Source organism: Nerophis ophidion, linkage group LG07 (assembly GCF_033978795.1).
Source record: "Nerophis ophidion isolate RoL-2023_Sa linkage group LG07, RoL_Noph_v1.0, whole genome shotgun sequence".
Lineage (NCBI taxonomy): Eukaryota > Metazoa > Chordata > Actinopteri > Syngnathiformes > Syngnathidae > Nerophis > Nerophis ophidion.
In genome coordinates this window covers 38,710,159-38,724,227 of record NC_084617.1, presented here as the reverse complement: position 1 = coordinate 38,724,227, position 14,069 = coordinate 38,710,159, and the positions used below count along the sequence as shown (strand labels likewise).

General features: G+C 40.1%; 1 protein-coding gene across 2 annotated transcripts in view; it reads left to right on the top strand.

Moving 5' to 3' along the window:
* tmem8b (transmembrane protein 8B) overlaps positions 1-14,069 on the top strand; it is a 179,284-nt gene that overhangs the window by 113,496 nt on the left and 51,719 nt on the right. For both annotated transcript variants that reach the window (XM_061906130.1, XM_061906131.1), the window contains exons 7-8: positions 3,842-3,938; positions 4,057-4,180. In XM_061906130.1, the coding sequence (XP_061762114.1) occupies positions 3,842-3,938; positions 4,057-4,180 (221 nt within the window). The remainder of the gene's footprint in view (positions 1-3,841; positions 3,939-4,056; positions 4,181-14,069) is intronic.

The window sequence follows — 14,069 nt, the reverse complement described above, 5'->3', positions numbered from 1 at the left end:
ATGGCTGACAACGAAATACAAAATGAAGGAATGATGCGTTTGCATTACGAAGACATGGTTCACACATGGAGGTATGTTCGGTGCAGGCTAAAAGTTTGTAAACCGAAAAGTTGGCAAATAGAGGGGTTCTTAAATTGGGTTTCCACTGTATTTTCCATTTCCATTTATCTGAATATCTATCTATCTACAGTATATACACATACATACATTTATACATATATATATATATATATACATATATATATATATATATATATATATATATATATATATATTTGTACATATACACACACATATATATACATTTATACATATACACATATATATACATTATATATATATATATATATATATATATATATATATATATATATATATATATATATATATATATATATATATATATATATATATAATTATAGTATTATAATGGCTATATAATTGATCATTATTATAATTGGTTATTAAGTGTGTGTGAAAGTTCAACTCCTACCTTGTTTACTTCCTTGTAGAAAGCTGGAAGGCAAATGGCGCGCGACCAAACTTGAGGTTTTCCATCAAGCATGGAGTGATAGTTTAATAATTTATAAACGCATGCTTACCTTGGCTTAAGCTAAATACTACTCAAATCTCATCCACCTCAACAAAAACGATCCTAAATATTTGAAAAGTACAGTAACATCGCTAACCCAACAACGGACCCCTCCCAGTAGCTCCACCCTCTCGGCAGACGACTTTATGAATTTCTTTATTAAGAAAATTGAACTCATTAGAAACGAGATTATAGATAACGCATCCCAGCTACAACTGGGTTCTATTAAGACAGTGAGACTGTATGTACTGGACTGTATATATATTGCCCTCCAAAATAGTCTCTCTCTTTTTGATTAAATAACATTAGAGGAATTGCTATGGTGTGTAAATAGAATAAAACAAACAACATGTTTACTTTACCCACTTCCTGCGAAACTTATCAAGGAGTTTTTTGTAATATTAGGTCCCTCAGTGCTAAATATTAGAAACTTATCACTTTCCTCTGGCACTGTTCCCCTAGCATTCAAAAAAGCGGTTATTCATCCTCTGCTCAAAAGACCTAACCTCGATCCTGACCTCATGGTAAACTACCGGCTGGTGTCCCACCTTCCGTTTATTTGGAAAATTGTCGAAAAAATTGTTGTAGAGCAGCTAAATGAACACTTAGTGTCTAACAATCTCTGTGAACCTTTTCAATCCGTTTTAAGGGGAAATCACTACTGAGACAGCCCTCGCAAAAATGACTAAACATCAATTGCTAACGATGGATTCTGATGCGTCATCCATGTTGCTGCTTCTTGATCTTAGCACTGCTTTTGATACCGTTGATCATAATATTTTATTAGATCGTATCAAATCTCGTTTTGGTATGTCAGACTTAGCCTTGTCTTGGTTTAACACTTATCTTATTGACAGGATGCAGTGCGTCTCCCATAACAATGTGGCCTCGGACTATGTTAAGGTAACGTGTGGAGGGTTTGGTTCCCCAGGGTTTGGTTCTTGCCCCTGCACTTTTCAGCATCTACATGCTGCCGCTATGTGACATCGTGCACAAATACGGTGTTAGCTTTCACTGTTATACTGATGGCACCCAACTCTACATCCCCCTAAAACTGACCAACACGCCGGATTGTAGTCAGCTGAAGGCGTGTCTTAAATATGCCATAAATATGTCCCGGCAAGAAATCTGCGTTCAAAGAACCCAGGCTTATGAGTGATTCCCAGAGCCCAAAAAAAGTCTACAGGCTATAGAGCGTTTTCTATTCGGGCTCCAGTACTCTGGAATGCCCTCCCGGTAACAGTTAGAGATGCTACCTCAGTAGTGTTATGATCCACGTCTTGGATCATGGCATATTCTGGTTTTGGTTCTGTTTATCACATTCTGTCTTGTATTTGTCTTCCTCAGTTCTTTGTGGCACTTCCTGGTTTTGTTTCCGTTGTCATAGTTACCCATTTAGTGTCACCTGTCTCTGCTTTGATCACGCGCACCTGCCTTTGATTATTTATCTCCCTATATATGTCCGCCTCTGTTTGACATTCAGTCTTGGACTATTGTTTGCTCCCACGCAACAGATGACGTCACATTCCAGCATTGTGGTAACTATTAGCGCTCGATTAGCTTCCACGCTATTTAGTTTGTTCTTTTCCCTAGTTCTCACGCTAGCGCTTTCTGTTCTTCCTAGCTTCCAAGCTAGTTCTGTTGTTTTGTTTGTTAGTGCCTTCATGCATAGTGTTTTGTTTCCTAGTCTGTTTTATTTTGTTCTTTAGTGTGTAAATAAATCATTATCCTTACCCTCACGCTGTGTTTCATCTTCCGCTGCACCCACGAGAGAACAACTCCTCACCACAATGCCACCGAGACGTCACAAGTAGAAGCATTTAAGTACCATCTTAAAACTCATTTGTATACTCTAGCCTTTAAATAGACCCCCCTTTTAGACCAGTTGATCTGCCGTTTCTTTTGTTTTCTGCTCAGCCGCCCTCTCCCTCATGGAGGGAGGCTGGGGTGGGGGGGCACAAGTTCGGTGGCCATGGATGAAGTTCTGGCTGTCCAGAGTCGGGACCCGGGGTGGACCTCTCGCCTGTGCATGGGTTGGGGACATCTCTGCACTGCTGACCTGTCTCGGTTTGGGATGGTCCCCTGCTGGCCCCATTATGGACTGGACTCTCACTATTATGTTAGATCCACTATGGACTGGACTTTCACAATATTATGCCAGATCCACTTGACGTCCATTGCACCGGTCGCCCTAGAGTCACCCACATCTGAGGTCCTCTCCAAGGTTTCTCATTGTCATGCCACTGGGTTGAGTTTTTCCTTGCCCCGATGTGGGATCTGAACCGATGATGTTTTTGTGGTTTGTGCAGCCCTTTGAGGTTTATGTGATTTAGGGCTTTATAAATAAACAATGATTGATTGATTGAGGGACGACTTCCTCAAGGTTTTTCAATTATTCAAAAGTATTAAGTAGCTAAAAAGCGGCAAACATAGATAAGTGTGGAGATAGTGTTTTACATTTTACCCATCATTCTTTGTGATGGATTTAAAAGGGTGTATTTTTATTTTATTTTTTATTTTTTTGAACTTTTTTGATAATATCCACAAAGTTCAATGAGCAGGTTGTGTAATGTGTGACCATGTTTGTGTAATTTTTGTACAAGTACATTTTTTCTTTTCTCCCCCATGACTAGGGAAGGTTGTTTGGTTTGGGCCTAGTAAGTAATTGCTGTACTTCGACAACATGAATGTATAATTGATGGCGGAGTTAAATTATTTGGCCACCAGATGGCGAAATGATTGCAGCAATCAGACCACTGGATATTTATAAATGATATGGATAGGCTCCATCACCCCCCGCTACCCAGTAAAGTTAAAGTTAAAGTACCACTGATAGTCACACACACACTAGGTGTGGTGAATTTAGTCTCTGTGTTTGACCCATCCTCTGTTCCACCCCCTGGGAGGTGAGGGGACCCGTGAGCAGCAGCAGCAGCCGCGCTGGGGAATCATTTTGGTGGTTTAACCCCCGAGGGACAAGCAGTAGAAAATGGATGGATGCACCTAGCGTTCATAAAACTAGTGTTGTCTCACGGGCCAAATTGAAGACGCTGTTGAGGCGTATTTAGCCTGTGGGCCGTAGTTTGGTCACCCCTGGACTAAGTTGATAGTTGTTTTCATAAATACGTTTTTAAATTCAGGCATATTTGAATTTCAGGCTTTAGGCTGCTGGAGAGTAATCAGGTTTTTCACTTATTCTAACCTTCCTCCTAGTGTGTGACGTCTGTTTTCTTGTCTGGTGCTTTGCAGTCGACGCTGAAAGACAAGAATGTCACCGTTTTTGGGTGCCTGACCCACGGGATGCCGCTCTTCTTCTGGCAGAACTCGTCATCGAAATGTGAATCAGGTATATCCGACTCAGCAAAACAGCGATTCCTTTTAAAAGGTTCCAAAGAGTTCCAGGAGAAGATTGCGAATGAACCATGCTTTGTTTCATGCACTTTCATTGTTTTGCTGTGTTGCAGAATCTGTGGCCGGGTTTTTCCTCTCCGTGAACACTTCGACCAACATCACCAAACTCAGGATTCCGTACCCACAAACGGGCACCTGGTACCTTAGTCTGCGCTCAATGTGTCCCACAAAACACGGGTAAGATTAATTATGGATTCTAAAGAAGTGTTTCCTTTTTTACTTTTCAAACCAAGTCTTGAATTTCACCATTCTCCTCGACATCAATGACGTATCTACCGAACCTAACTTCAAATGTGCGAATGTGATAAGTTGTTTGGCTCTGGGTGCTCTTGGATTGACAGATGACCAACCCAGGATGAGAACAAGCTTGTATGGGTTTGGGCTTAAAGGGAAATCAATTTTTTTGATTTGGTTAAATCTGGATTATTTGCGGTTGGGTTATAGGATGGGGTTTGGCTAGGCTTAGGGATTTGGCTAAAGATAAGAACAGGGGTGTGTCCAAAATGTGGCCCGGGGCCAGTTGGTTTTTTCTTGGTCTGCAACTCATTCTAAAGACAAAATAAACACATCCGAGAGTAGAACATTACACACAAAAAGCTCCAGGGAGCCACTAGGACGCATGCAGCTCTCGAGCCGCGAGTTGCCAACCTTGGGGCTAGGAGCTAAATCAGGAGTAATGAGTTGTGAAATTAGTGTTTAGGGACATTGTTTCAGGTTTATGGTTCATGTTGTGGTTAAAGTTGAGTTTTTCTTTGGATTTAAGTTATAGTTACTGAATGTTGAGTGGAGTTTGTGTTGCACAGTTGTAACCAAGTATGGTTTGGGTTTATAAATCAATTTTCGCTTTTAATGATGGAGTTTAAATTCACTGTATATTTGAGTTCAGTACGAATATGAAATATTAATAACGGATTAGATTTTTTCTAGTGACTCATAGCGATCCACAAAGAACCCAATATGAATTAACTCCACATTTACACAATGGTGTTGGTAAGCTATCTCATTTTGCACCAACATTTATTTACCCAACACTTATTTACCAGCGTGGGGCTGCACTAAAAGCAAGGCGGGTGAAGTGTCTTGCTCAAGGACACAACAGCAGTAAATGGGATGGAAGGAGCGGGGTTGGAATCACCCCCTACTAGGGTTGTAGGGTATCTCGGTACTAGTATAGTATCGCGGTACTAATGAATCAAAATACTCTGTTTGAAAAGTACCAGTTCCCCCTTTTTTTTTTTACGGGCATGACGGCGCGTCGTCACATCGTGACATTGCTGGTTTTACGAGCAGAGGAGCATGTTCGGCAGCGCACACACACGGTGTACTTACAAGCAGACACATTGTGTAGACAGAAAAGGGAGAACGGATACATGTTGGCCTAAAAACTAAAAGCTAAAGGTGAAGTTATAACACTGAAGTTAAGGTGCTTTAAGACATGGCTAGCTAGCTAGTGACTAACATCCATCCGCAGTCGGCAGTGTTTCAGCTACTTCTAAATCACTAATCCTGGCCTCCCTGGCGACAAATAAAACTAAGTTTCTTACAAGTACCATTATCACTGCAGGACGAGGAATAGCTTAACATGCTTTATTACGCAACCAAGGAGAATACAATAGCTTTTTTATTTTATTTTATTTTTTTATCCTGCACTACCAAGAGCTAATGCAACGAAATTCCCTTCTTATTTGTACTGTAAAGTTCAAATTTGAATGTCAATAAAAAGGAAGTCTAAGTTTAAGCTCACCGATAACAGCAAGCTAGCACCCCTGAATGTAGACAAATGCCATGGGTTGATCTTCACCTGACATCCACTGTAATGATACCAAGTACAATAGCGTATCTCGTCGATACTACTATGATTATATCAATATTTTTTATCATCACAAAATCTTTATTCCTATTTTCTAAATTCATATTATGTTTATAAACTCAGGAAATATGTCCCATGACACATGAGGACTTTGAATGTGACCAATGTATGATCCCGTAACTACTTGGTAGACGGATCGATACCTACATGTGTGTTATCATCCAAAAATAATGTAAAATATCAAACAAGACAATAATAGATGATTATTACATTTTAACAGAAGTGTAGATAGAACATGTTAAAGCAGAAATTAAGCAAATATTAACAGTAAATGAAAAAGTAGATTAATAATCAATAATTACAGTTCATCCCTCACAATGTCGACAAAATAATAGAATGATAAATGACACACGATGTTACTGCATACGTCATCAGACTAATTAGGGGCCTTTGTTTGCTTACTTACGACTAAAAGACAAGTTGTCTAGTATGTTCACTATTTCCTTTAGGGACAAAATTATTGTTTGATAGCTATAATAAACATATGTTCAATGTACCCTAAGATTTTTTGTTAAAATAAAGCCAGTAATACCATTTTCTTGTGGTCCCCTTTGTTTAAAAAAGTATCGAAATACATTTTGATACCGGTACCAAAATATTGGTTTTGGCACAACCCTGTCCCTTACATTCAAGGTTATAGATTACAGTCGGGTTACCTTCTTACACCCCTAAAACCATTGTGTGGGAGGAATGGGGGGTTGGTTCTGAAGCTCAAAATGTCCTCTTACTGTTATTCACAACTAAAAAAAAAAAAGATTGGATCGAGTGGTTGACTGTCGCTCATGAATATTTATCAGAATGTAATAACTTCTTTGGGTTGGCCTCAATTTCCCCAAGCAACCACAAAGAGAGACGCTATTTGTTGTCAATCACTGAATAACAACAATAAAAAAAACAACATTCAATATGCCTTACTACCCATCTAAATAAACTTTGTTTACCGTCTTCAATAATGCAGTATTCCAATGTAGAAGCCATTCTGCCAACCTCATTTCTGCCACATTTTCACCCATTGCCTGTGGTGCACACTTACAACATGACGGAAAATAAACATTGACTGTCTTGAAATATTGAGATTGCTTTGATAGCAGCAAATAAACAAGAACGGAATGACAGGTGAAACTAAATATGTTTCGACATCGTGTAAAAGTTATTTTGTGTCGGCAGTTCAACCTCAAATGTGAAACTACTCATTACATGTCAAGTCCAAAATATCTTGCCTTGGTTTCATTTCATTTTGATGATCATGGCGTACAACTTTTGAAAGTCAATAACATTTTTTTGACATTTTCAATTTAAGGTTTTCATAAACTGTAATCATCAAAATGGTATCAAAAGAAGGCTTGAGATATCTTTGGTCGCTTGTTATGAGCCTATGTCATACAAACCTCAAAACCAGTGAAGTTGTCATGTTGTTAAAGAACAGAATACAATGATTTGCACATCCTTTTCAACTTATATTCAATTGAATAGACTGCAAAGACAAAATATTTAATGTCAGAAGTGGAATACATTTTTTTTTTGCAAATATTAGCTTATTGGGAATTTGATGCCTGCAACATCTTTCCAAAAAGCTGGCACAAGTGGCAAAAACGATGGAACATCCCACAGGTGAACAGGCTAATTGGGAACAGGTGGGTGCCATGATTGGGTGTAAAAGCAGCTTCTATGAAATGTTCAGTCATTCACAAATGAGGATGGGGGAGGGTCACCACTTTGTGAACAAATGCGTGAGCAAAATGTCAAACACTTTAAGAACAACATTTCTCAACTAGCTATTGCAAGGAATTTAAGGATTTCACTATCTAAGGTCCGTAATATTATCAAAACGTTCAGAGAAATCACTGCAAGTAAGGAATGATATTAACGACCTTAAATCCTTTAGGCGGTACTGCATCAAAAGGCGACATCCGTGTGCAAGGGATATCACCACATGGGCTCAGGAACACTTCAGAAAACCACTGTCAGTAACTATAGTTTGTCGCTACATCTGTAAGTGCAAGTTAAAACTCTACTATGCAAAGCGAAAGCCATTTATCAACGAGACCCAGAAACGCCGCTGGCTTCGCTGGGCCCGAGCTCATCTAAGATGGACTGATGCAAAGTGGAAAAGTGTTCTGTGGTCTGACGAGTCTACATTTCAGATTGTTTTTGGAAACTGGACGTTGTGTACTCTGGACCAAAGAGGAAAAGAACCATCCGGACTGTTATAGTCGCAAAGTTCAAAAGCCAGCATCTGTGACGGTATGGGGGTGTATTAGTGCCCAAGGCATGGGTAACTTACACATCTGTGAAGGCACCATTAATCCTGAAAGGTACATACAGGTTTTGGAGCGACATAAGCTGCCATCCAAGCAATGTCTTTTGCATGGATGCCCCTGCTTATTTTATCAAGCCGCATTCTGCAAGTGTTACAATAGCTTGGCTTCATAGTAAAAGAGTGCGGGTACTAAACTGGCCTGCCTGTAGTCCAGACCTGTCTCCCATTGAAAATGTGTGGCGCATTATGAAGCCTAAAATACGACAACGGAGACCCCGGACTGTTGAACAACTTCAGCTGTACATCAAGCAAGAATGGAAAATAATTCCACCTAAAAAGCTTCAAAAATTGGTTTCAGTTCCCAAACGTTTACTGAGTGTAGTTAAAAGATAAGGCCATGTAACAGTGGTAAAAATCCCCCAGTGACACATTTTTTGCAATGTGTTACTGCCATCAAACTCTAAGTTAATGATTATTTGCAAAAAATTATTAAGTTTCTCAGGGTGAACATTAAGTATCTTGTCTGGGCAGTCTTTTTAATTGAATATAAGTTGAAAAGGATTTGAAAATCATTGTATTCTGTTTTTATTTACCATTTACACAACGTGCCAACTACACTGCTTTTGGGTTTTGTAGATTAGTTTCACCCTGTAAACATAATTTCTGGAATAAACTAACCTTTGCATAAGGGACGGCGTGCCAGCAGCTGGAGGGTTCCAGGTTTGATTACCACTTTCGCCATTCCAGTCAGTGCCTTTGTGTCCTTGGGCAAGACACTTTACCCAACTTCTCCCAGTGCCACCCACACTGGTTTAAATGTGACTTACATAATGGGTTTCACTATGTAAAGCTCATTGAGTCTCTAGAGAAAAGCACTAGGCCTTGTGATGAGGTGGCGACTTGTCCAGAGTGTACACCGCCTTTCGCCCGAATGCAGCCGAGATAGGCTCCAGCATCCACCGCGACCCCAAAAGGGACAAAGCGGTAGAATATGGCTGGCTGGCTGGCAGAACAGCGCTAAATAATTCACTTATATCCGCTTGCATCCAAACTATGATTTTCTTTTATTTTAATCAAGTCATTAATTTAAGGTAAACACGGTAGGCTATAAGCTACTTAGAGCTAGCTGCCAGCAGCTACACAACAGCTAAGCACACAAGGAAGACATACGTTATTAGTGTCCTTACTAAAACATCACATTTGTCAATATAAATAAGTATAGTTGCATATTACTTAAGCTTCGGCCTTGGAGACTTTATGTATTAGAAAGAGTCCAGCAACAAGCGTGTCTGCATTGTGCAACTTACTGTGTCATGATCTTAACTTAAAGGGGCTGTTTGCAACATTTACACAGGTGTTTGGAGGGCTTTTGAAGTGTTATATTTTGCATTCTTACGGCTTCCAGGACAGAGGACTGTTAATCTTTGGGCAGTTTACGATTTGGATTTGATTTGATTCTTGGGGCTAACAATTCTGTTCTCAATTCAAAACCATTCTCAATTCTAAATCAATGCTTTTTTTTTAAAAATAATATTGGGTTCTAGTTATATGATTAACTAAATTACTCCATAAAATACCAATTTTTTTGGACAAAAAGGCGCACTTAAAATCCTTTCATTTTGGAAACAAATATGTCTCGATACTTATCGTTTTATCAAGAATCCAAATTTACGACTGATTCAGCTTAAAATACTTTATAGAATACATTACACCGGTCTAACAATGTATACGATGGGTTTAGCTGACTCTAACATTTGTGTACACTGCTCAGATAATAATGTAGATAACTACTTACATTCAATGTGGTCCTGTGCTCCCGTGAATAACTTTTGGCGTGGAGTGTGCGAGAACCTATCATTAGCGTTAGAGATTCCTATACCCATCACCCCCGCACTCTGCCTGTTGGGTGATCTCTCCGCAACTGATCTGGATAAAAATAAAACATACTTCCTTATAAACGCATTAGGCATCGCAAAGAAAACTATTCTCATGAATTGGAAATCAAAAAATAATTTATGTATAAACCTTTACAAAAACATTTTATTAAATCATGTAGTTATGGAAAGAATGTCTGCTGAATTAAAACAACTTACAGAATTCCGATCTCTTTGGGCACCTCTAATTAATTTCCTGACCTGACTCCCATGGGGGCTGGGCTGGGGCTCTGCCCGTGGGGTCTTGCTCCGTGGGTGGGGGGTCCCGGGTGCCTGGGGTGCCTTGTGCCGCAGGGTCGTGTGGGCCTGGGGTGTGTCCCCTGGTTCCGGCCTGGCGGACTGGTCCTTGGGTGATCTGGTGGCTGGGGGTAGATGGGGGTTCCTGGACGGCTACTGGGGTGCGGGTGGGGCTGCAGGCGGCCGCCTTGGGTTGGGTGGGGTTCCGTCCCTCTCGTGGGCGGTTGGGCGGGGGGTTGCGGCCCGGGGGCTGAGGGGCTTGCCGCTGTCGGGCTGGGGTCGGCTCGTGCCCCTCTGGCCTCGGGTCTCCTCGGGCTTCCTCCTTCCCCTGGGGCGCAGGGCTGGGTCTGCCCTGGGTCGCCCTGCGCTGCGGCTGTGCGGGGCCGCCTGGTGCTGGGTTGGGGGGGCTGCTTGCCTCCCTTGTGGGGGCCCCAGCAGTGCTGCCCGGCTGCCCTGCGTTAGGCCCCCACCTGTGTTTGCTACGCTTTTATTTATTTATGAATTATATTTTGTATCTGTTTTAATTTTTTTTATTTTATTTTATTTTTTTATGATTTATTTTATATATGGGTGCGTATGTATGTGTGTACATTTGTACATTGTGTATTTGTATGTGTATGTGTCTGTGTTTATACAGACACATACACATATGTTAATGTATGTATGTATGTGTATGTATATGTGTATATATATGTGTTTATACACGTATATGTGTATGTCTATGTATATGTGTGTATGTGTATGTATGTATGCATGTATATACATATATATTAGTATATATGTATGTATGTATGTATGTATGTGTGTATGTGTATGTGATTATAATTATATATGTGTCTATTCATATGTATGTATGTATATGTGTGTGTGTATGGATGCATATGGGTATGTATATGTGTGTTCATGGGTTTATGTATGTGTATATACATATATATATGTATGTATATGTGTGTAGGTGTATGTATGTATGTATATATGTATGCATGTATGTATATATGTATGTGTATGTATATATATGTGTATATGTAATTGTGTGTATGTATATATATGTGTATATGTATGTATGTATGAAGGGACTGCGTGGCGTAGTGGGAGAGGGGCCGTGCGCAACCCGACGGTCACTGGTTCAAATCCCACCTAGTACCAACCTCGTTATGTCCGTTGTGTCCTGAGCAAGACACTTCACCCTTGCTCCTGATGGGTGCTGGTTGGCGCCTTGCATGGCAGCTCCCTCCATCAGTGTGTGAATGTGTGTGTGAATGGGTAAATGTGGAAGTAGTGTCAAAGCGCTTTGAGTACCTTGAAGGTAGAAAAGCGCTATACAAGTACAACCCATTTATCATTTATTTATGTATATATGTGTGTATATGTATGTATGTGTATGTGTATATATGTGTATATGTATGTGTATGCATGTATGTATGTATGTATGTATATGTATTTGTATATGTGTATACATATATACATATATATATATATATATATATATATATATATATATATATATATATATATATATATATATATATATATATATATATATTGAAATCTGTGTGTGTGTGTATGTAGGTACATACATATGTATCACTGCCCCGGTGTGCATTGCTGCTCGCAGCACTGGGCCTGCATAGGTGCCGTGGCATGCCAGCTTTGGGCGCAGGGCTGGGCCCTGTGACCTTTTGCCGGTTGTGGTGCCTGGTGGGCGGGGGGGCCTCGACGTGCATGATGGATTGCGGGGTGTTGTGGCGCTGGATACTGTTGGTGACCAGGCCCCTTGTTTGTATGTATGTACGGGATATGTATATATGTGTATGCGTGTGTGTGTGTATATATGTGTACATGCATGCATATATATATATATGTGTACATGCATGCATGTGTATGTGTGTATATGTATGTATGTACATATGTATGTGTATTTGTGTGTATGGATGTATATATATTTCTATACATGTGTGGGCGTGTGTATGTATATATAAATGTGCATATATGTACATGTGTGTGTATGTGTGTGTATATGCATGCATGTGTATATGTGTGTATGTATATATGGGTATAAATGTGTATATGTGTATGTACAGTATGTATGTAGGTATGTATGTAGGTATGTATGTGTATGTATGTGTATATGTAGATATGTATGTATGTATGTATATACAGTATATGTGTATGTATGTATGTATGTATATATATATATATATATATATATATGTATATATATATATATATATATATATATATATATATATATATATATATATATATGTATATATATATATATATATATATATATGTAGGTGTGGGAAAAATCACAAGACTACTTCGTCTCTACAGAACTGTTTCATGAGGTGTTCCCTCAATCATCAGGAGATTTTAATGGAAGCATTCACATACAATGGTTTATATAGGGCACAGAGTGGGTGGGTACAGGCAGGCGTAGGGTGTGGTGATTGGCTCATGTGTTACCTAGGAGGTGTTTCCGTCTGTGGCGGCATGTTGAAATGATTTCACTGCGCTTGTTGAGGGATGATAGATCTGGATGATATATAATAAACAGTTTGTCTTTTAAGCATAGGTTGCATCTTTTATTACCACTGTTGTAAGGTGTGTTGGATGCAAGAATTTGCCATGTTATTGAATATTCAACATTATTGTCTTTGAGGTTCCAAATGTGTTTGCTGAGTTCTGTAGAATTCCGCAAAGTCTGGTTTCTAAAGGAGGCGTTGTGATTATTCCATCTTGTTTTGAACGCTCCTTCGGTTAATCCTACGTACGTGTCGGATGTGTTAATGTCCTTGCGTATTACCTTTACTTGGTAAACGACTGATGTCTGTAAGCACCCTCCGTTGAGAGGGCAATCAGGTTTCTTGCGACAGTTACATTCCTTATTGGTTTCAGAGTCGTTTAGTCTGGGGGTGGGCAGTCCTTTTGCAAGTCCTTTGTTGTGGTTTGAAATGATTTGTTGTATGTTATTCATACAGCTGTAGCTCAATTTAATGTTGTTCTTGTTGAATATTTTTCTTAGGGTGTTGCCTTTGGGGAAGTGTTTGTCGATCAGAGTGAGGAACTTGCGGCCGATGTTGGTTGAGACGTTTTTACTGAATGGCGGATTGTACCAGTTGATGTTGTTTCGTTTTCTGCTCTTTTTTGGTTGGTTTCCTGGAGTGGGTTCATAGGTGAGGGTGAAGTTGTATCCGCTTTCATCAAGTGCTTTCTGGTACGGGGGGGTTGCTTGGTCGAATTCAGCTTTGCTAGATGACAGCATCGATAGCCTTTTATTAATTCCGGTAGGTATTCTTTTCGTGGTGGTGGGTGGGTGGTTGCTGTCATGGTGCACGTATTGGAGTGTTGTGTTGGGTTTCGTGAATGGTTGGTAGCTGTTATTTCTCAGGTTGAAAGGGACGTCGAGGAAGTTGACGGTTTGGTTGTTGGCTTCAATCGTGATCCGTAGGCCGTTTTCTTTGAATATTTGGCATATGCGCTTCTTGGTGTTCTCGCTGCTCCTTGGCGAGGCGCGGCACACTGCCAGTCCGTCATCACGGTAAATACCAAGGTTCAGGTTGAGGCTAGCAAGCTGGGAGAGGAGGAAACTTTTTTGTATGATTTACAAAAAAGCGCAACCCAACACTTTACAGAACATCCACCTGGAAAACAAGCGGATCGCAACCGAACTGGACATTGAGGACAGGGTGGACGCCACAGCCAACAAAGAAGCCTTCATCACATTGAAGGACCACAAACCCAACTTCGCAAATAACCCAACAT